The 22816-nt window shown below is 46.0% G+C and overlaps 1 protein-coding gene across 1 annotated transcript in view; it reads right to left on the bottom strand.

The window, feature by feature from the left end:
• Positions 1-1780: 1780 nt before the first annotated feature.
• The window catches only part of LOC128303133 (Ig-like and fibronectin type-III domain-containing protein 1), a 30856-nt gene continuing 9820 nt past the window's right edge, over positions 1781-22816 (bottom strand). Inside the window, exons 2-11 of the mRNA XM_053039994.1 lie at positions 18228-18401; positions 9774-9908; positions 8243-9073; positions 5693-6783; positions 5164-5622; positions 4850-5096; positions 4611-4789; positions 4041-4537; positions 3516-3963; positions 1781-3444 (exon numbers count right to left, since the gene is read on the bottom strand). Coding sequence (XP_052895954.1) covers positions 3244-3444; positions 3516-3963; positions 4041-4537; positions 4611-4789; positions 4850-5096; positions 5164-5622; positions 5693-6783; positions 8243-9073; positions 9774-9908; positions 18228-18401 — 4262 coding nt within the window. The 3' untranslated portion in view covers positions 1781-3243. The remainder of the gene's footprint in view (positions 3445-3515; positions 3964-4040; positions 4538-4610; positions 4790-4849; positions 5097-5163; positions 5623-5692; positions 6784-8242; positions 9074-9773; positions 9909-18227; positions 18402-22816) is intronic.

The raw sequence follows: 22816 nt of genomic DNA, 5'->3' as shown, positions 1-22816 counted from the left end.
TGATATTGGGAATATTACAATTGGATGCTCCAGTGCGCTTGGAAGATAGTTTGCTACGGCAAGGATAATCTAGCATCAAGAGGTAGATAAGAGCTTGCAAGACTTTCTTGAAGAGGTTAACAAGATATGGAAGAAGTAACTGACCTTTTCTCCCTTTCCATTTACGGTCACGGGGAGCAACCTTTCCAGCTCTTGGAGGATGAGTGCTCTGTAATGGGGTAGAATCCGATACCGATACCAATCGAAGGTTCCCCAGGTTCTCCTACTCAACACATATCTCATTACGTCCTCGTCGTGCAGAGTTTTAATATGTGTCACCGCATATCCAAGGGTAGACGAACTAGTTCCAATCCCTTGGGCTTGGGATGGTGGCTCATGGCAAAACAGAAGAGTGGATGGTTAGTCCAGGTTTCTGGACTATCTGAACGACGGGGGGACAACAAGGTGCTAAACAAATATGTTACGAGGCCCTCCAGAGGTACTTGGGGGCTTGAGCACAGGACTAGTCACCCTGCCTCAAATATCTAGACAGACTACGAAAAGCTCCAGGATTATGAATCGAAATGGACATAACGGTATTCGACCCAGGCCTTGAAGCACCTTGATGACGCGTCAAGCCACACTGAACAGGGACCTCGTAGTTCTACAAGAAATCCGGTGGCTAGGGAATGGTGTGCAGAACAGGCATGGCAGCAACTGCTACGACATCTACTATAGCTGCCACGACCGCCACCACTTGCTCGGAATGGGTTTCGACGTAGGACCTCAGCTGAAATGCACCCTGCGCATGCGTGGCAGATTCTTCATCATCGGTTCTTTTAGTCCCAATCCCATGTAGACAAGTGACTAAACGTAGGGACTGCGTTGAAGCGCCTGCTAAGTAATGTGAAAATCGCGTGGTAGTTGAAGCGTTTAGTTGCCTTGGCAACTTTTGTGGAGAACTATATGATCAAGTAGCACTTGGAATTGTTGGAGATTGTATGCAGCTTTCGACTGCATTCGGACTCGAGTGCTTCCTTGATCTAAGGTTGTTCCTTGAAGCGGATTGATGTGCTCGCCAGTAATCAGTGAGAGTTACTAATGTACTCCATGTTTTTAATTCAGATCGTTTGTCCTTCATGGATGTACCACAACATTTGTTACATTGTTTATGACGATGTTCATACAATGGAGCTTCTGAAGATCGACTACCATTTGGCATCCTGTGTCTACTAGACCAAACCAAGCCCTGGTTACCAAAAAGTAAGTAAACTCAGGGGAGGGAGTTCTCGACTCAGTAAATTACTAGATGCCCTACGCAGGACTGACTATCAAGCTACGGGTAAATAAAGTCTAAGAATTCCAGAAACGGGTTGCAAAGATCTCTTGAGGTTATATTGCAGACGTGTCAGGAGATCTTCCTATTTTGAAGCGATCAACTTCACACGTTTGAAGATGACGAACAACAGTCTCTAACTCTAACGAACTGAGTCTCTAACATCTGCAGAGCGACTACAGATTTTGAAGGATAGCCGTCCTTCTGAGTTATTGAGGAGTAACCACAGGACTTGACGAACAGTGGAACAGTGGACATGAACTTAGATCCGGAAACTTACAAAGAATTTCACAAGAATGACTTAGTGGCGTTTTGTTGTACAACACGTACACGTCTCTCCCGCCGATTTGATCGAGGCTCTAAAACATGCGCACATCAATGGAGCAGAATGGAAGCAGAATGGAGTGATATTTTCACTATTACTTTACCGCATTGCTCTGATTTAGATCTATATGTAATGTTTTTTTTGTTTATTATAAAAACTATCCTCAAATTTATTGCTTCCTGCCCCCCACTTCTGACACTGCGATCCGATCCGATCCTCTGCACTTATCGTCGTTCACTTTTTTTTCTACTGCACACTTTTTCACACACACACACACGCACGCACACGCGCCATCCCGTTTTACAAACTACACACATACAGACACACGTACACACTCACACACACGCACGCGCGCTCGCTCGCTCGCACATCATTCACTAAAATGGCTCAAACAACCGTTCCTTTCTATTTAAAATGTGTTTCTGTCTCTTTTTTTTTCTTTACCTTCTGCCGTTATAACTACGGTGTGCACTGACTGGGGTTACTAATAATGTTCACGTGAACGGAAAGGGAACACTGAAACACTCATGCGAACGTTTCACCCGCGTGCGCAAATAACATTGTGTGATGGGATATACGTTGGTCTTTGTCACGTTTTGTTAACATTCTAAACATTTGCATAGAGCCTAATTAAAATCACACCTCTCGGGTATACTATTTCCTGTGTGCCGGTGTCCATTTTGAGGATAATGTTTTTGTAGTTGGATTGGTGAGAAAAAGGTAAAACCAAAGCTCGTATCGATGTGTGTGTAAGAGAGAGAGAGAAGTCTAAAATTACTTGTGCACGACGCGACAACGACAGCTTACGCGTATTAGTGATACCACAGCTACTGAGATTACACATGTTCGACATGTTGTCATGTTGTTTAAGTATTTTGGACAGATGGTGGGAAGGTGAGAAATGTAAGAAGAAAAAAAACCCTAACGGACTGGTAACTAATCAGTGTAGACGTGGAGGAATGCCTGCGGATATTCCGCCCCAAAACGATGTACTACATACATAATGCCCCCAAAAAAAAACACGAACGGATGTTCTGTTCCATATGTTGTCAATATCAATTTCCGTTTCCTTAGTTGACTAGAGCGGTACTTGTGCTTTGCGCCTTGGTTTACTGCGGATGGGGATTGGTGGCCGCATGCAGACCCCTCCTCTTCAGGGCCATCATCCACGTCGTGCATGGTGCAATGAAGAAGCATCACTGTCGTTGTGTTTGGTTGGTTTTCTGTCATTTCGTGACACCAGAACTCTATCACACCGGTGAAACGTAACAACAGCGATGAGTGACTGCTGGTCGAAGATCGGTGATCTACCGTGTGTCGGCCCTAGTGGTTGCGTCCTTATTACTCTAGTATACGGTGTTTGTCCGTGTGTTGCACTTGCTTGTCCCATGGTTTTCCCCCCCTTCCCCTCCATATCGTTTGGGTTTTCCCTTTTTTTTTCGCGTGTCACAGAGTTTATGAGTACAAAATACAAATCGGCCTTCACAAACTACGTATCGAAACTCGCGTTAGTCGATGATCACATCTAAAACTGTCCACTGGTATGTACAAGTACCGTGCCACCTCCGACCAGCGGTTTATCCGGGTCGGCCATCATCGTATCCTAGGAGACGAGCCGCTTGAACCCGGCACGATCATGGCCAAGCTTGAGCTCCTCGTACAGCGACGGGTTCACCTCGGTGGCCATCGGGACGACGGAATTGTCATGCGTGAGCCCGGTCGTAGCCGTACCGTTCGCTGTGTGCAGCGTTTCCTGCCGCCAGTCCGCACCATTGCCAACTCCCGGTCCAGAAACGGCTGGAATCTGTGCGACAAGAGAACGGTTGGATGCAAATTGTTTAGTGACGCTCAATCCAAAATGTTCGCCTTACTTACCTGCACATGTTCGACGTTCATCTCGCGCAGATAGCTCGGATTTTCGAACGCAACGCCCCCGTTTGCTTGCTTCGGTCCAAACCTTCCACGCTTTACGACAAAAATGGCCGCGATCGCAAGTATGATCGCGAGCAACCCGGCAATGATGCCGCTGACCACACCGGCGTTAGTGCCGTGCGATGCGCTGGTGATGTGCTGATCACCGAGCGTGAATCGTAGCGGTTCCGAAAGTACCGAAGCACCCAAATGGTTGCCCGCCTTGATCACGAGCTCGTACATGACGTTCGGTTTGAGGCCTTCCAGCTTGATGCTCGTTTCCTTCGCATCCAACCGGCTCGTCGCGAGCCCGTTGATGACGTTCGAAAGGTTATCAGTGACCGGTTCGAGATCGTGCCAGAACACCCGATATCCTTCCACCGTGCTTGGGTTCTTTGCCGGGGGATCCCATCTGAAGGTAGAAAAAGAACAAATAGGAAACAGTTAGTAAAGTGATCCATGACCACCTTGGGTTTTGTGTACTCTTACCGGATCAGCACCTCCTCGTCGCTCAGTACCTGCACCTTCAGATTTTGTGGTGGTCCAGGCAGCCGATCACGGTTCTCCTGGAAGCAACCCACGATCGTGCGGGTGTGCTGCAGCGCACAGATACCGGGCGGTGTGATCGGTTCACCGCGACACCAGTTAAGACACCGTCTCGGTACATCCTTCGAGGCACAGCAGCCACGATGGTCCGAACCATCGGCAGCACAACGCATCAGCTTGTCAAAGTCCACGATGCACTCTGGCCGATCGATCACGCTTTCGATGTCGATGTAGAACGAGCAAGCGCTCATACACGCTGCCGATACGTTTTGTGCCGCGCAGCACTCGGAAATGTTGGACGATGCGGCCGTATTGCGGATGCGCACCGATACGGCTCTCGTCGACGAACCCAACGCATTCTCCGCATGGCAGAAGTAATCGCCAACATCCTGCGAGCCAAGCTTAGCGATCGTCAGTGTCATCACGTACAGCGAGTTGTCCTGTGTGAGAACGTAAAGGGGACGTGTAAGAAGTAGTGGATAGTAACGGAACACATCTCCCAGGAACACTTACATCAACATCGTTCTTCATGGACATATCGTAATTGCCACCCTGTATCACTGGAACGCGTCCGTCGTGATCCCGCCAGAACATGGTTTTTGGAATGGGACGGGCACGGATGGTACACTTCAGATCAACCGACTCCCCCACCGATGCCACCGTTATACCCGAGGCCTGTATACGAGGAGCAACTGCAGGACGAAAACGAGGTTAGGAGGTTCTTCTTGAGACGCAAAGCTAGCACTACTTACAGCTAATGTTGACCTTCTTGGCAGCCTGCATTGGGATGCCGTAACCGTTGTCGGCATAACAGGAAATGTGTTCCATATCCGTCGTGACATTGTGGATCACGGTAATCATGTGCCGTGAAGTATCCTGCCTCACCAGATGTCCTCCGACGTAGAGTGAGATCGTTGGAGCTGGATTTCCCATTGCTAGGCAGAGGATCGTCATGGATCCACCTTCGGAGATGATGTCCGAAGGGTGTACGGTGGGAGGCTGTTAAGAAGAGCGAACATTGCAGAGATTATTTGCTCGCTTGGTAACAAACCAACGCATGACTTACATCAACGTAAGCGGGTAAGGCGGGATCCGTCCACGCTACGAGCGTTTCGGACGGTAGGCTGGTTCCCTTGGACCCAATCGCCACCACGTACACGATGTGCTGTGTGTTTGGGAGCAGATTGTTCACCCGCACCCACAGAAGCCGCGTGTCGATCACGGTGTAGTTATTAGCCACCTTGTGTATCACCCGGTAGGTGATGCTCTCGTGTGGATGGGAAAACTCTGGCGGCTGCCAGGACACCGTGATCCAGGTCGCACTGTGGGCCGAAACTGCCAGCGAGTGGGGCGGAGATGGTGCACCGTAAACCGTGCTGGCTGAATCCGTCCGGGAGGTGTTGATCAGAAGCATAGACGAGGGTAGAGACGTGCCATGGTCGCCGCGGGATACGACTGTAATGCGATAGAGCGCCTTCGGTTCGAGATCTTTCAGCTCTATATCCGTTTCGGTAGTGTTGAGTTCCTGATTGAGATTGAATAAAGCAACTTAGAAGAGAGTTGTCCACAATGCAGATAGAATCTCGATTACTTACATGTTCCAACTTTATCACCGTCTCGTACATAGTCATGTTGTTCACCTTACCGTACTGGACCAGATAATCGGATGGTTTATTGGCCGTATTGTTTGCATCCATTTCCGACGGTACCCAGGCAAGCGAAATGGAAGTGTTCGTCACGGATGTAACGTGCAGATCCTCAACCGGTGCCGGAATGTGTCCAATGCCCTCCTCAAAGCACTGTATAATGTTACCCGCAAATGGCAAACAATCGGCAGGCGAGCTCGTAATAACACCGCGACAAAGCGATTGACATTTGGGTGGAACTGCCCGACGATTGCAGCAGGATGTGTGGTCTCGTCCACCAGCACTACAGCGCACAATAGTTCCAATCTGCCCGCGGCATGTGTTGCCCAACTTCTGAATGTCGGACATTTTGGCATCGTAGCTGCAGAGTGGAGCACACTGCGGTAACAAACCAGAGGCGTGACAACAAGCCGATATGTTGTAGTGTGTGTGGGCCGGTTCCATCAGCATATCGCGCTTCGTTTGGAACACCAAGCGAGGTGAGGGACCACCCTTGCCGTGCGCATTCACCGCCACAACAAACGCTTCGTAGTAGGTGAACGCTTCCAGATCCTCCACAATCACCGGGGCTTGATCTTTCTCCAGCACGGTGTACTCCTCGCCACTGCCCAGTTTGCGGAGGTGCAGATGGTACGCGGTGACCGTATCTGGCAGAATCTTGGGTGGTTTCCATTCCAACACCACAAAATGGCTGGCTATCAGTGGGGCTTTCAGCTTTGAGGGAGGACCCGAAAGCACACCGTACCCCTGCAGCAGACAGCTACTGTACTCGGACATGTACTGGAGACATTTGAAGTAGTTGAAGTTGATCGCTTTGACGGTGCCGGAACAGAACGAAAGACATCCTTCGGGTATTCCACGGCTCTTACAGCACGGCGTATGGTCGATGTTGTTCGCCAGGCAGGCAAAGGTGATGTTAGCCCACGGTGCGCAAACCATCAGATCCGGTACCTCGGTAAAGTCGGCCTTTACTGGATCGCACATCTTCTCCAGACAGGTGCGATGTGTGATACCTTTCTTCATGCAACAACCACGTACATCTGGAACATTCGAATAAAAAATCATTAATACAACGGTTGCTATTGCAATAAAACATGAAAATGATAAAAAAAACAAGAAGCACTTCGCATGTCTATCGATTGTTTTATCGAGTCCGCTTTCTACCGAGTCATTAATCCTCTGAACTCATATACACTCGGTTCGATCGGTTTCACCGCGCGAGGTGGCGCCCTCTACAGTCAAACGCTCGAAGCCGACAATCGCAATCGAAGCGACCGTTGAATAATATTTAACAGTAACTTTGTCAAGAATGTTGTTTTAATAATGGAACACTTTTTTGGTGACGTTTCTGCGCATGAAAATACACAAAGGAATTTGGGACGAATTTGTCAAAATAAAAAGTTTTCTGTTAGCTCCCATTTTCCATCAATCAATATCGCGATAAAGCTGATTATTTATTGATTTTTCTCATCCCTTGCTCCACCCACCATATTCGTTTCATGGCATACTGAAATTTTAAATGTTGTTTAGAAGTAGGACGAGTCGTTAATGTAAGCCTCCCTCTCTCAAAAGGATAAATGTCTATTAGGATCAGTAGCGAAAGAAAAACCCTCACAGTTCTCCCAAAAGGGAATGAAATTCATACAAAAATTATTAAAGCATAAATTGTGTACCAACTACGTAACGGGTGTGGGGCCGAAGGCAAGCGAGAGGGAAAATATATTTTCCTTCGGAATCTAGCTTATCGATTGGCTAATCATCGGTAGCTCGGTATGAGCCCACTAACGATAGCAGGGCAGCAGGGGTTCCTACACCGCTACAGCAACAAGAATAAAGCGGACGGAGCGAACGCTTAAAAATGGATAAATAATCGATCGACCCTTTGCCGCTGCATTCGGCCCGGTGCCCTATGTTTCGCATGTTTATCTTCCGGTTTCGCACCCGACTTGTGCCACAGTACGGTAGAATGCAAAAGTCATGTCGTCCATCCCATCCCGTCAATACGTGCCTTCGATGGAGAGGTTCGAGGGGAGTTTTTTTTGTGAAATAAAATGTTTAACAGTTTATGTAGCGAAGTAAGACAGTGGGGGGAATGGGTTTCTTTTTGCTGTGATTTGATGGTTTCGTCCGTTGGTGTTCGGAGACATGGCGTCGTTTCGTTCACTACTTCACATGATGGAGTTACCGGAGCAGTGACCAGTAATATTGATGGTGATTTGTCGTTTGCCTCCTTCTTTTTGTACCATTTGTAACATCGTCACTTCTCACGTACACGCCCGGAACATGACTCTACCATTAGTGCCAAATTGTTCCAAGTACTTGAAGCAGAGCGGTTAGTGAGACATTGAACCTTCGTTCCTACAACTTCATTATGGAATTGAGTAACACCCTGCTACGAACGCGTGGATGACGTTCCGAAATAGATCAGATTAGGCACAACCTGAATCGCCTTGAATTGAGTTCGAACAATCGCAACGTTAAAAATGTTTATCATCTTACCTGGAAGTACCGGTACGACGGCGACACTGGTCTGCTTGCTGACGACACCACCCTCCAGTGTAAGGGCACGAATGCGCATACTGGGCAAGCTGGAACCGTGATCGTTATGCGCACTCACAGTGACGGTGTACATCGTGAAGGGCGACAGGTTCGACAGAACGGCCGTCGTCTGATCGGCTGAAACTTGCAGCGTGACCAATCCATCCTTCGTGTCCGTAGCGTTCGCCAGAAAGTCCTGATCGAACGCATGCAGCCGGGTTGCATTGATCTGGTAGTACTTTACGCTGGCGGTCAACTTTTCCGGTGCTTGCCAGCTAACCTGCAGCGAACGCTCCGTCAGTGGTTCCACCGAGACGGATTGTGGCTCGGACGGTAGCCGCTGGATGTTGTCCAGGATGCACTGCAGCCCCGGCAGCGTGTGCTGTACGCAGGACACGCGCGACTTCAGCAGATCGGTAAAGGGCGTATACTCTCCGCGGCACATATCCTGACAGAGGTCCGGTATGCCCTTCTCCACGCAGCACGGCACATGATTCCGCCCGTCCGCCATACAGCGCACAATGTTCGGGAAGTCGCGCTCGCACTGCTCCGGTTCCGCACCGGCCGAGCCGTCCAGTATGTTGTGCAGCACGCAGAACCCCATGCACGCTTCGGACACGTTGTTCGCGTGACAGCAGTCGGTGAAATCGTGCGTCACCAGCGGCACACCGTCCTGGCTCACTTCCTCCTCCGAGTCGGTGTACATGTCGGACGATTCGTCCTCTTCCGAGGTTACGGTTTCCGGTGACGTTGACTGGCCGGGAGAGGCGGACGATGAGGCGGTGGTGGTGAACGGAGAATCGGTTGTGTTCCGACTGGAGGTCGCCTTCTTCTTCGGCTGCCGAACTGCGAACAGAGGGAAAGTGTACAAGGATTAGTGAGTGTTCCAGCAAGCAATCTCGCGATAGTTCCGCGAAGAAAATAAAAGCATGTTTTAATGGAAAAAGTTGCCGGCGCTTTGGGGGTCCGTCTGAGAGCCGCGGTGTGTTGCGGTGGGTCGTGACATCGGATGATGGAGAGAGCAGATCATATCCGCGGGTGCAAAACTTTATCGTTGTATGTTACGAGGCAATTTTCAACTAGACAACTACGGCGATGGGGCAGATGGGCTGGTGGGGCTAAGATGTACTTAGGTGCCCAGTAATGGTATTCCTCTCTATCATTGTTTGCGCTTGCTGGCGCTGCTCTCGATGCATAGATTAACAAGCTTTCTATCGCGTAAAAGCGGCTTGTTTAAACACTATCTGAATCTTTCACTTAGGGGGTTGCTTTTTGCCGGAGCACACGTCCTTTCCTTTAGTTTAAATTGCGTCCTGTTGCAGGAATAATGTTCCACTCCCGCCACTAGCGCAAACAAGCTCAGTGTAATAAGCTTCTAATAAGGCAACAACAATAATAGCACCGACGACCTTGTGTTTTCTTTTGCTCATGGCAAAATGGCACCGACCGCCATTGTGTGTGTGTTGGCAACGGTTGGGCGTTGTATAATTACCTGTTAGCGGATGGAAGCTCCTTACAATCGGGTCACTGTTCACCTCGCACACGTACACGTCGGAATCGTTCAAACGTGTTTCCTTGATGAGCAGCACCCACACATCGCCGCCGAGTGGAGTTCTGCCTTTGGGCGCTGGAACAAATAAAAAAAACAGCAAACAATAATGAGAATCTAGCTGCAGGATGCAAATGCGTATTGTAATTGTGCACTGTTCCATTGTTTTGTTTTCGTTTTTTTTTACCAACCCACTCGTAATTAAAAATATCTCTTCATTTATGTATACAGCGTATTGGTGGAATGCAGGATTCTTTTCTTGCTTTATATATTGTAGCATGGAATTATTTTAAAAATGGTATTTCAAATGAAAAAATGAGGCAATGTTTCATAATGTCTATTGAGAGCTTTCACTCATTTGTTACATGTTTATCAGGGTTCGGAACGATTCATTTGAAAAAACGCCTGTAGGTATGCAATATGCAAAGGTATGCAATGCCATCAACAGCAAGGAAACCTTGGAGGCTGTGAACACTTCTTTAAGTATAGAATTGAATACATTCAGGAGTTTGAGAAATTAGTATTATTATGTCATATTCACTCATTATTTTTCGCATCTATTCAACGCTTTACTAGTACAACAATCCTTGTGTAAATGTGTAAATAAATAATTAAACGCCTGTTGGTATGCAATTCACTGTACAACATAGTTACAACAAGGAAACCTTGGAGGCTACCAACGCTTCTTTGATTTGCCGAATTGCATATTTTCAGGGTTTGTCAAGTTAGTAACATAGTGAGTCATGTTAATTCATTTTTTGTCGCATTTATTCAATGCTTTACTGGCACGTATAAATAATTATTTGTTTAGCTTTCGTTTTAATTAAGTTGTAAGTAATCACTTGACAACTACTGTATCTCTTATTTCTTTTTGTATTTTAATTTTGCAGAACTTTAAAAATTTGCATAATCGTGATCGTGATGATCTTGTTGTTGAAAAGCTGTGTGAAACTAAGATGTCTGCCAAGCGTTTTAAGCGTTTTATTCATTAAAGGTTTTGTTAAAAATAATTAACAAATCTTAACTCATGTTTACATTTACTTTAGGGAGTTCGTACTAGACGAAAAAACTCACGAGATAATTCATACTAGACGTCATGACGTGCTGAAAACGAAGCGTTTCCCTCCATATGACTCGTCCGGTAGTTCTACTGTTAAAAGACCCTTGGCGAATGACGAAAGTTTAAAAATCCGCCCGCCATTGAAGGAAATAAATAAGTAAAAAGTTCACATTTAGCTACACTTTTATGTCAATTCCCAAGAAAACGAAAAAAAAAAGTGGAAATAACTAAAGTACCCCAGATAAAAGCTCCCCCCAAAAACCACAGCTTCAAAGGAAGAAAATTTTAACTTTAACTGCTGCCACGCAAACGTTTCGCCGGGGCTCGAACATAAAACGGTGAACGATTTTCAACCGGGAAATTAAAGTGTGGAAAATGTTTCGCGGTTTCTGACAGAAAAGAAACTCGAGTGCTGCATCTCGACGGTAATGGCAGGTGGCAGTGCAGTGTGTTGCGCTGCTCTGTTCTCTAGGGGGCCAAACCACTGGTAGCAGGGTAGCCGTGAAGTGCTGCGTCCTCAGCGCTAGTAGCTGATGCGAAATGGGAAGAAAGCGGACGCATGGTGCTTCACTAAACTCTGACTCTCGGGCTCTGGAGCGCTTTCCCGATGTGCCGAACCAGTTGTGGGAAATGAAAGTATCACTTCACCGGAGGTGCTTGTTATGGCGCTGTTGCTGCTTGAGAGAGCCCGACCAACCGTCAACCCTCGCACGAATGGGACCGCGTACAGGACCGGTAGAAGGGGTAGTCCGCTTATGGTTTCCGTCACACCGTGCAGGGCGCAACTTACCGAAACGGAGGAAAATAATTAGCGAACCCAGACAAGGCGGCGTCGGCGAAGGTTGCGCACCTAAGATCCTTTGCCGAAAGGTAGACAACGTGCTTTGAAGGCAAAGTAAGAAAGGAAACGAAGCATGGCGGTTTTCCTTGGTCCGACTGTTCTCCATGTTTGCTCCGTTGTTGCTGTTGTTGATGTTGTTATGATTTTTAATCACCGTCTTGTAACTTTTCGCCGGTCGGTGGCTTACGGCTGGCTCGCTGGTGACCTCCACCAGCAGGGCAGGTTTCACGTGGAAGATTTACAACGATCGAATGAAACGTGCAGAAAACGCGTGGCAAATCGCATAATGTGCGATGGGAATGTAGTTTAATTTTATCCGTCTCTCCGAAGTTGTTCCCTATCCAGTGCGAAACAGTGCGTAAAATGGGAATGATTTGGATGTTGTCCATTCATTATTATCCGCTATGCACCTTTGTTTTGTATGTACCATGATTTACGTAATTCTCAAATCTTCTTGGCCTAATGATCTATTTTATAATGTGTTCTGTGTAATGGGCCTCCTAGACCTAGCAGAGTAATCAATTCTTACTATGAAGGTAATTCCAGATAAGGATCGATTCTCGATGTTCGGTGTATCGAATCACGAAGATCGACATCATGGAAACTGATGTCTGAGGTTTAAAGTGACTTAAATTTCAGAAAACCCTCTCTTCTTTTAACTAAAAAAAATATAAAAGATAACAGAACTAATGGCGGAATAGCTTTCTGACTTTGACTTTCATGGTACTTGGACGATATTGATGAGGGACACTAGTGCTCCGGTAATTTTTGATAGAACTGCGGAATAGATCCCCTAACGAAGTTCTGATATCCTGAAGTGGTTGGAAGACGGGATGAGGATGGACTGGACTCATTGCCCTACTAGGAAGATGCGACCAAATACCGAACGAGAGCTAAGAGAAGCACAGTGAGCTAGTTGGCTAGATCATTGTAGAGCACAGGCCCCAGATCGTATCCGAGTCTTGGCCGAATAACTTGGTAACTTGGCAATGGTAACACGACGTGCTCAGCTCAGAAATAAAAACTCGACTATTAGACAACAAGACGAACAGTCATCCAGTGGCAAAGATGGGAACTACACATTATGAGGCATATGAAGGAATCAGAACATGAAACAATGGTCTTCAGGCGTTCAACAACGTTCATTCCAACACTGTTGAGCATTCTGTGTGACGACCTGCTGCAGCTAACGTTGTGAGGAAACAGGACAATATAAAGTGTGAAGATGTCTTAACTTTCATCAATAAGGAGATAAGAGGAACTCCCAAGCAGTAGTACGCGGTAAAGTAGAATCTAATGCAGTTTGGGAATTGGACGTCGAGATCTAATTTGGACTCCTTAACGAAATGGTCATATAATGTCTTGTCGTCGCCTGCAAACCGATGTGCTGAAACCTGTTTGGAGCAAGCTCCAGTAAGTCCTGATGATCATGTCACTGAAATTGTGATGATCATATTACTGAATCATGTTCTTAACGATCAGTAAAGTTTGTTTAGAGCAACAAACAGAGGTGACGTCTCGCTTTCTTCTTGGCGTAACGATTTAGTATTTACATTTACCAGCGGGGGTTTTAAAACTGAGAGTTTGTTAAAATTAAATTTTTTAATTTATTTAATTTAAAAGCCGTTCGTTGCCTAATGCAATGAAGCTTCTATTTTATCTATGAGCTATCTAATTATTTATTGTCGTGATCTGCAACTACATTAAGCTGATTAAATTTTTTTACCATATCTAATTCAAGCTGGTTCTATTCATTTTGTAATATTGTCATTAGCTAATGCAAAGTAATAAAAACTCGTCAATTAAAATCACATATTCTAGTTTATGAAAGGATTTTTTACAGCTCGAATGAAAATTCTATTTAACGATATTGATAGTGTTGAATCGAATGGTAGTTACAGTTTTCAATGGAACAGATTGTTTTGTCACATAGTTTTTTTTTTTCGAATCAATGCAAAAAAAACCCCCACACCAGGTAATAGCTTACAAAGCTCGCAGCAGTACTGTGAATAACCAATGCAGATTTTTCTACACATAACAGATTTTTGTTTTTTCATTCTGCTCACCTACAGTATCAATGCACAAAAAGAAGGCAACACACAGTAGCGCGTTGCGATTGCGAGAATTGTGCAATCGGTTATGTTCATTCATTTCCATCGAAAGCAAAACTGTAACTACGCAAAACGCAGCTGGGGGGAAAATCCGAACAACAATGCAACCACGGTGGTACCCAGCAAGGATTGGAAACGAACCCTTGCATGGGCAACAATGGCAGGGCGGAGCGGGCGAAATGAAAAGCTTCGTTTGAACTCGCTACGTCCGCAAGACACAAAAGAGGACTGGCTTAGAGGAGCGACCGATACTGGTGGAAAACTTTCTGTACCTTCACGTGCATGTTGCGACCGTTGCTGCGGAAGCAAAAGATAAACAAACCCGGGGCAGATGCGTAGCGTTCTCTGACAGTTGCTAACGTGTACAACTGGAGGCTGGTGGACATGCTCGGACAGAAAGCTACCAACGCCGTTCTGTTTGTCCGTCTGTCTTACGTGTTGATTTACCGAGCGCTACCACCGGACAGTGTTGCAAAACGGGTCTTCCCATCCTGTAAAACCCCACCGACCATCAGCCGAGCCCCCCACCAGCGCTGGGTTCGGGAAATCGTTTTCCCACCGTAACGGTGGCCAGAAGCCGTGCAAATGACACAAAGCGTAACCAACCGAGAAGCAACCAGGGTGTAACAGTGCAAAAGGAACTTTGTCCGAGGGATTTTTTTTTGTTCGCTCTTGTTTGTTGCACCATTTCTCCGCCCATTGCCGGGGACTAGACGGACTAGACTGCCTTTGATCTGTTTGGGTGTGGAGTTGTCGCTCGCAGCGGACGGTGGACAAACTTTCAAGTGAGTGATGAGTGATTTCCAGTGAGTAAGTGAAGTACGGCGAACTGAACAAAAAAAAAGCACGCACACGAAGCATCTCATCCGTACATCTTTACCATCCCGGATGGACAAAAAGGGGTGAAACGTAAAATGGTCGTTACGCTTGCTCAAAGTGACACTAAATTATGCGTTTCGGTACAAGGGAACGGAATGCTGCGTAAATGTGTGCATTGCAGATGTAACATTAATTGAAACACTTGAGCGATTTCAGATACGGTCGCCTCTCGGTTACCATTTTCAGGCCGCAATGCTTACCATGGCGTTTAACGAATAAGTATGGCCGCGTTACGTTATTTCAAATAAGGCAAGAACATAGAAATACCTCTGAGATCGTTTCTAGAAATGAACGGTACATTTCTTTTAATTTTAAACCTAACTATTTACAAATTTAAAAAATGTTAAAATAAATAAAATCATCCTTTCTTTTACTTCACACTTCTTAACTTGCTGATAGGCATTAGCCTTTGCTGCAAAACGCCTGAAGGTATGCAATCACAGTTACATAACAACATATCGAGATGTTCCGGCGATTAAGATACTTTTTGATGGTGTTTAGCCTGCAAGAGTTTATGCTACTTTCAGTAACCTTCATTCGTCTATTAAACAAGTTAATTTAAACCTTTAAAAAAACATTTAAAATATTAATCCTCACGGAAGCACTTGAATCCACGTCAACACTTGAATCAAAGCGCCTAAATGTTTGCAATGACACTTTTACAAACTCTCAATGGCCGGAATTATACTGTAAGCCAGTTTTTTTGCCTGCGTTTTGACATTTCCAGGCTTATCCGCTTACAAATGGCAAGCCATGTTGAGTCTAGGAAAAAAGGATTAGATTGTTTTCCTAATGAAAGCTCGGGTCAGATGCTCAACGAATGTCAAAACAAAGTATTTTGTTAGCAGATTTGAACCGAGTTTCTAAGTGAGTCAAATTTCGTTAAATTACTCTCAAATCTCCCCTAATTTACCGGATAATTTAAGCAGTCCTTATTTCACCGTTTCGTGCATTTTTGTCATGTTTACATTGTGTCTTTGAGCAATGCTGATTTTCCCTATATTTACCGCTTAAATATACGGTAAATTATGCGAAAATCTCTCACTGAGCATGAGTCACGGATAAAATAAATGTTGTTAAACATTTTAAAACCATTTTAAACCAAAGTATGAAAAATACTGTTTTATTCGAAGCATTCTGGGACGGCTTGCCCGAAGAAATTCTAGGGGCTAACAACATTGTTGCACTGTAAAGAGTGAGTAGTAGATTGCGATAACTGATTAATCGTACTGGTTTCAAGCAGTACTCCTTTTTATGATTACGATTTACGTTAAATTTATAGCATTATGTACAGATTTTGATTATCTAGTTGTTTTCCGGACAAGTTCAATAAACGGGAGACAACATTAGAAGCGACTACTAAGGCTATGTTAAGTTTTCTAACTCATGGTATGATCTGTCCAAAAATCAGTTTCAAAAATAAATTGCATACATTTAGGCGACATAGTAGTTTATGTCGCCTAAATGTATGCAATGCGTATCGTTTCGCAGTGTTGCCATTACAATTCATCTGTAGTGTAACAAATGTTGTTTTAAAGTTCTTTAAAGTAACAGATACGCAACGCCCAATTAGGAACAGCTCCCATGCAATATTTATGATCGAAACAAATACGCTCGTGCCCGTGCCTCATTGGTACGTTACAGACGTTATAGCGCAGGAAAACTTTCGAAACCCCCTTTTACTGCTGCTGCAATTATTACACCGAAACAAAACTATTTCCGAAGCCCGCTCCTACGGCCCCCTTCTAATGAAGCGTAATGAATTTGGTTCTATTTTCAAGAGCAACTCCAACCGGTCGGTCGTACCCCGAAATCGATCGCAGCTGGGGATCGGCAGCTGGGTTCGTTGTGGTACCGTGCGTGTATCCAACGAAACTCCAGATTCTCCCCCGGCATGGCGCGCACACGCAACCAGAAGCAAGGCAAGTTGAACATAAATTTTACCTTCGCAACCGTATACGCAAAAGCTTACGGGAGCGCAACACTGGGTTGCGTTTACAAACCAGCCAGGGGAAGACTTCAAATCTAGCACATTCACGAAATTGGTACCGATGGCCGGAAGGAATCTGCCTGCCGTTTTGGCATTTTGGTTAGTCTTTGTTTTTGTGAGCTTGCGTGTTTTTTTGTTACTTTGTTTTGTTGGGCCCAACTGACTGACTGTGTGCGCAATAGTGTGTGCTGTTTCTTACGGCGAAACACACGCCTCACGGGGAAGTATCTTTAACTTTTCGTGCTTACGAGTTTCGTACGCCCTAATAAGTGAGCGTAGCATAAATTACTCGAAACTTTCTAATTAAAATTAGGAACGATGCTACCCGGCGACACACACAGCATACACTCGCCTACACATCGACGAGTATGTGACCGGGTTCCGTCCACCAACCCATCCGGCAAAGGGAAACAAACCACCGTTCCTTTTTGGGCGCCTCACAGGCAGGACACACCAGCCGGATAGTGAGCGGTCGGATTCATCCGTCCAACACACACACACACACACCAACGTGGTGGTGGTGGTGGAGGTGGTGCCGGGGTTTGGGAAACAATTTTAAATTCAATTGTTTTCACTTTATTTACTCTTTCGGGGGTAAGTTGTTTGCAGGTGGAAAGATGATCTTCGCTCGTTTCGTGTCAATGGCCGTGGGTGGTGTGACTGCACGCACGCGGTCTGTCCTGGCGCACCAACAACAACAAACCCCCCAAGGACACACACTGGGACTGCCAGCATAATGAAGGAAAAGTTGTGTCCTGCGTGTGTGTGTGTGTGTGTGTGTGTGTGTGGGCACCACGCCATCCGTACCATCCACAACACCAAGGAACGAAGCGTTCCGCCGTGAAAACCCCTTTTTTTGTCGAGTGAGTGTGGAATGTGGCCAAATTCCCCAAATTCACCCGGCAACAACACTTGAGCGTTCAATGTGTCCTGCAGTAAAAGTAAAAAAAAAAACACACAATGACAGTGAGAAAGAGAACCGGTGTTGGTAGAAAGGTAAAAGGTAAAAGAAAATATTTTTCCATTCATTGTGAAAAACGGGTTCCATCGTTGACGTTGATTGCCCTGCCAACGCTCCACGTCCCGCCTGCCACACCGAGCACATTCCAGCTGTTTGGAATGTCTTTGAATCCGGCTGCCAAGACGTCTCCGACAGTGGAGACAGGCGCCAGTTTTTCCTCGGTCTCCTCCACGGTCAGGTATTCTACTGTTTCTTAATTAAATTGCTGAATTATTGAGAATGGGCGAAGGCGAAGTGTTGCCAATGTCGGGAAGCGTCGGGATAGAATTCGACGGGGTGGGGAGTGGGAGCTTAGTAGCACACTCGTTAACCTGCTTTATCGACAGTGTCGTTCGGTGGAATCCTGCTGGAACCCAAAAGAGGTGACTGATAATGAGAAGCGATTATTACCGAAATAATCACTCCCGTAAATGAGCGACAAAAATGTTTTCAATGTTTTCACACCCAGGGGGGGGGGGGGGGGGGGGGGGTGGGGGGTTGGTTTTCCGTACTTACAGTCATCGTGCAGCACGCTGATCCGCTTGTCGCCGGTGACCCGGTTCATGCCGGCCGACAGTATCTCGTGTGGTCCTTTGCGCCACAGGACGGTGTCGTTGTTGAACGGTGTCATCACCACGCACGTTAGCAGTGCGTCCTCACCGACGTGCACCATCGCGGGTCCTCCTGTGCCTGTAGAGAGAGAGATAGAGAGCGAGAGAAGGAATGAGTGAAACTGGTTGACGAGGTGGGGGGTGGGGGGAATGGTCCAAAAACAGGACATCAATGTCAACGATCGGAAGGGGTACCATAATTAGACATTTTACGCCACACGAACGGACATAGAAAAATGGGGTTCAAAGCGAGGCCGAAATGGAATGGCTCAAAAATGTCGGCAATCACTATAAAGCTAAATGTTTATTGTGCGCACAGAACAACACCCCCCAGTGCTCCCTCCTCCGTAGGGTTCACCACCCCGTGCCCCGCTGGGGAATGTTTTCACCTTCTGGGGAAGGGTCACATTTTCTTTGCGGATGAGGTGGATGTTGGATCTATGCACAGTTTGGTGTAAATTTCTGCCTAACATTGGCTCATCTAAATTTCTCCCCACTGGGACCGCTGCTCGCTGGACCGATTAAATGGTTGCGAGATTGCGTAAGCAGCGGGCCACTGAGTGGACCCGGGCGTCCGATTTTTAATGTGCGCTAATATTGCGTTTCCCGGACAGAAATCTTTCCTTTGGGGGGTTTCTTATTAATGTTTCACTGTTTATTGTGCTAAGAAAGTGAAAGGGGGTTACAGAAAATTCAAAATTTATATAATTAAAGTAAACCTTTTCTTTCAGGTCTCTTCAAGATTCATTTGATATGACAAAATAATTCATACACAAAACAAGTGTGGCAGATAAGAAAACAATCGTTGGATTACACCACAGCTCAGACACTATTTAATATAAACAAAGTATTAGTGTTCGTTCTTCGAGTGAGCGCCCAACTTGTGAGATGCAGATATATTTGACAGTTTAGATTAGTGTTGAGTTCGAAATGTCATCCATCTTGGGTAATCTTGAGACGAACGTAGCTGGGAGTATACAGAAATTATACAGTTCAAGTACTCACATACGCCTCTGGGACATGGCCTCAGTCCAAAACTGGCAAAAGTCTCTTAGCTTAGAAGGATTTTTGGCCCCGTTTGTGTGGAAGGATCATGGAGGAGCCACTACAATGACGAAATCTACGAGTTGAATAGCGAATTGGAATCGCCAAGCTCCGGTGGGCTGGTTACGTCAGGAGAATGACACCGGACGACCCAACCCGTAAAGTCCTTTATGATCGTCCACATGGACAGAAGAGGCCTGATAGGCCTAAGTTGAGATGGAGTGATGGATATTAAATTGGTATACTAAGGATTTACTAAATCTATTCTGTTATAATACTCTGTTATATTGACACGACTGTACTTGTACTGTCGTTTATTATGACTGATCTATCTCTCTCTTCTATACTATTCTTAATCTAACATTAATACTAATACTAACTTAATATTAAAATTCTTACATACTATGCCAAGGAATTTGTTCTTTCGTGAAATTTCCTGTAGCTTCACCTTCAATTCAGCATTCACGTTAATGAATCGCGGCTATAAACCGTTTCTTCAGTAGTGTTTGGAACCTCTTCTAGCTGTTGCTGAATTCGCTCAAAGTCTTTACTCAATTTCTGGACTTTCGAGCAAGTCGAACCTCCACCACATTTGCGTCTCGCTCGGGAAGAAAATCACGCAAAAATTCCTCGTGTCGCACCAAGGTGGCGAGCAAAATTGATCTTCTCGACGCTAACATCGTAACTTGCACGGGCATTTTTGGTGAAACGGCGAATTGTGTGCACTCGAGTGTAGGGATATCGTTGCAGGATAGTGCTGAACTGCACGCGCGAAAAAGGACACTAAATTTATCGAAAATCGCGAGTATGCAGGCTAATAATCCTGGTCACGGCACCAATGATCTTTCGCGAGTGATTTTTCGTATTGGCGCTGTATATTTACTGAGGCGTTGGTGAAGTTTTCGTTGGAAGAGAGAGAGAGCAAAAAGCCTTTTGCGCCCCATATGTTGTTCAATTTGAGAATTAGTGGTTCGCGCAACATCTCTAATTCGAAACTAATTTGCTCCTCCGGCAGTCACGGCAGTTGAGGCTCAACAGTAAAAGGAGGCTCGCCGACTTTCAAGGGGTGTCCGTTTTCTCTCTCACCTCACAAGAACAGAGGCGAATACAAACACTTTTTACACACTCTTCGGAGTCGACGACGGAGCCTTAAGCGACCCCACATCGTATGCCGTACGATCCGCTAATGGTTGTTGGTAACTTTACCTCTTGAAGTTTGGGCCCCGAAATGATCGCTTAGTGTGCTTTTCGGAAGATCCACCTCTGCGTAGCAACACTTTTGTATGGACGATAAACGTAAACAATTTTCTGTCAAACTGTCAATTAAATGTCAAAAAAGACCCCACGACTATTTGTCATTTTACTGTACATGCATCGATCTTTATTCTGTACTGACTCTGCTGTGATCCAAAAGGGGTTTTATACCTCAGTTGCCATTTAAGTCACTCCCAGTGATTTAAATCATATCTGGGTTACAAAACTAATGAGTGGCTCTACGCATTCCATTTGATCTGCAATCATCATGTTCATCACTGTGTTCATCATCATGTGTTTATGTGAGCAAGTTGAAGTTTTGTCTAACGTTGTGCGATATATTGAAGATTTTCAGACTGCTTGGACCTAAATGACAATTGCAACAGTTTGTCGTACGTTCTATGTAACTCCTCTGTACAATTGCTTAAAGGTGCAGTTGCAGGTTACCGAACTATGAATGAAAATGTTCCTCTACTATTTAACGGAAACGAAAGCATTCCTTTGGCCTGATATTAACCAGAACCGCATGTTCCACCTAAAATCTTCACCAAACCAAATGATTAAGCATGGGCCGATCATCGCTCTCGACCCATTTGGAAACGGATATGAATTGGTGCAGACACCACCAATTTCACCAAAACTTACGGCCCAGATTTATCATACCGGGCGCCCCACAAAACCCGGCCACGACACCGATTCCCCTGGCGGCAACGGCAGCAACAACTCGGTGTGGCATTTGAAATTGATTCCAAAATTAATGTTTACCGTGAAATTGGCAAAGTTTCCTCGTTACCACCGGGGCCTAGGGAGGGCAGCCCGGAAGGCTAAAACGGTTCGCATCCGTCGGCAGTAGTGTCCTTAATATCGGTTCTGTCTTGGCGGCGTTCTTGGCGGTGGCTTCGGTGGTGCACCAAAATACTGTCTGTGATGGAAGTATTGAAGTCCAGACATAGCCTCACCGCGGCGGGTGCCTATTTTTGTGGCAGTTTTGTTGGGGAATTCCACGCCACGGAACAGTGGACTTGGGCAGGGTTCTGTTTGTTTGTTTGTAATCTTCCTTTTTTTTTACTCGTCTTCGAACCTGGCGATCCCTCCGTCTCTCTCTCCTTCGGGACCGCGTTCGTCAAGGTGTGGAAATTGATAAAATGATTTCCAGAACTACTATCCAGGACCCTGGTGGACAAACCGAAGGCTAAAGAAAATTGGGAACAACTAACGTCTGTTATAAAAATAACGACCAAAGGAAGCAGGTCCGAGCTGAAGGTAGACCGGGAACCGAGCAGCACAAAAAGCCCTCCCTAGCAAACAACTGCCTGAGCGTCGGACAGCTTTAAGAACGTTCATTCTAAAGCTTCTGGCTGACAGGTCCGGTGTCCGATGTCGATGTCGATCGTCGAAAGATTTGAAACCCGTGCGTTGAAAGCGGGGGCGGGCGGCGGGCTACAAAAATGTTCACATTTTTTATGTTCCGTGTGCAACCATCCGGCAATCATCGGCATTCGGTGCTGTATCGCTTCATTCGTTTCACAGTTCCAGAACCGTTGCGCATCATCATGCCCTTCCCTCCCAATTTTTTTTTGGGTTTCCATTCCCGTTTTTTTTTTTTTGCTCTGTCTGCTGACTCCCAGAACGGAAAATGTCTTCCTCTCGAAGGAAGGTGTGTGTGCCCGGGGGGAAAGAGTGGTATCGTTTGATAGGATTATTATTTTCCCGGTTGCGTGAAAAGCAGAGGAGAGCCGAGCAGTCCCGAGTGCGGTACAGAAAGAATGACGTTTAGAAGGCTGTAATTCTTTCGCCACAAGCGCAAAAAGCCCACCGTCGAAATATGTGATCGTCTTTTTTCCCTCCCCCACGCTTGTGGGCCCTGTTTGGGTTAAAGGAATGTGAAGTGCCAAAGGAATGCCATCGGAACGAAACGATTGGAGCCTTCGGCACCTTTCACTCTCGGTGGGCATGTGCTCGTATGTGGATGTTGGATGTAAAAATCTGTTTTAGGTGGTAGCTCGCTTTCAAAGCTGTCGAAATATTTCACTCAATGTCGAACGAACGATAAAGGCTTTACCATTTCGACTTGCGTGTTTGTGGGTGTGTAGTGTGTATGCGCAATTGCTTTCCTTCGCCCATTCGCGTACGATAAAGTTTAGCAGATGTAAGCGGTCGCAAGTACATCGGCACTGTTTACGGTTGTTGTTGTAT

The sequence above is a fragment of the Anopheles moucheti genome, chromosome 2 (genome assembly GCF_943734755.1).
Source record: "Anopheles moucheti chromosome 2, idAnoMoucSN_F20_07, whole genome shotgun sequence".
Lineage (NCBI taxonomy): Eukaryota > Metazoa > Arthropoda > Insecta > Diptera > Culicidae > Anopheles > Anopheles moucheti.
The sequence above is the reverse complement of the archived record's forward strand: the minus strand, read 5'-3'. Positions and strand labels throughout refer to the sequence as shown.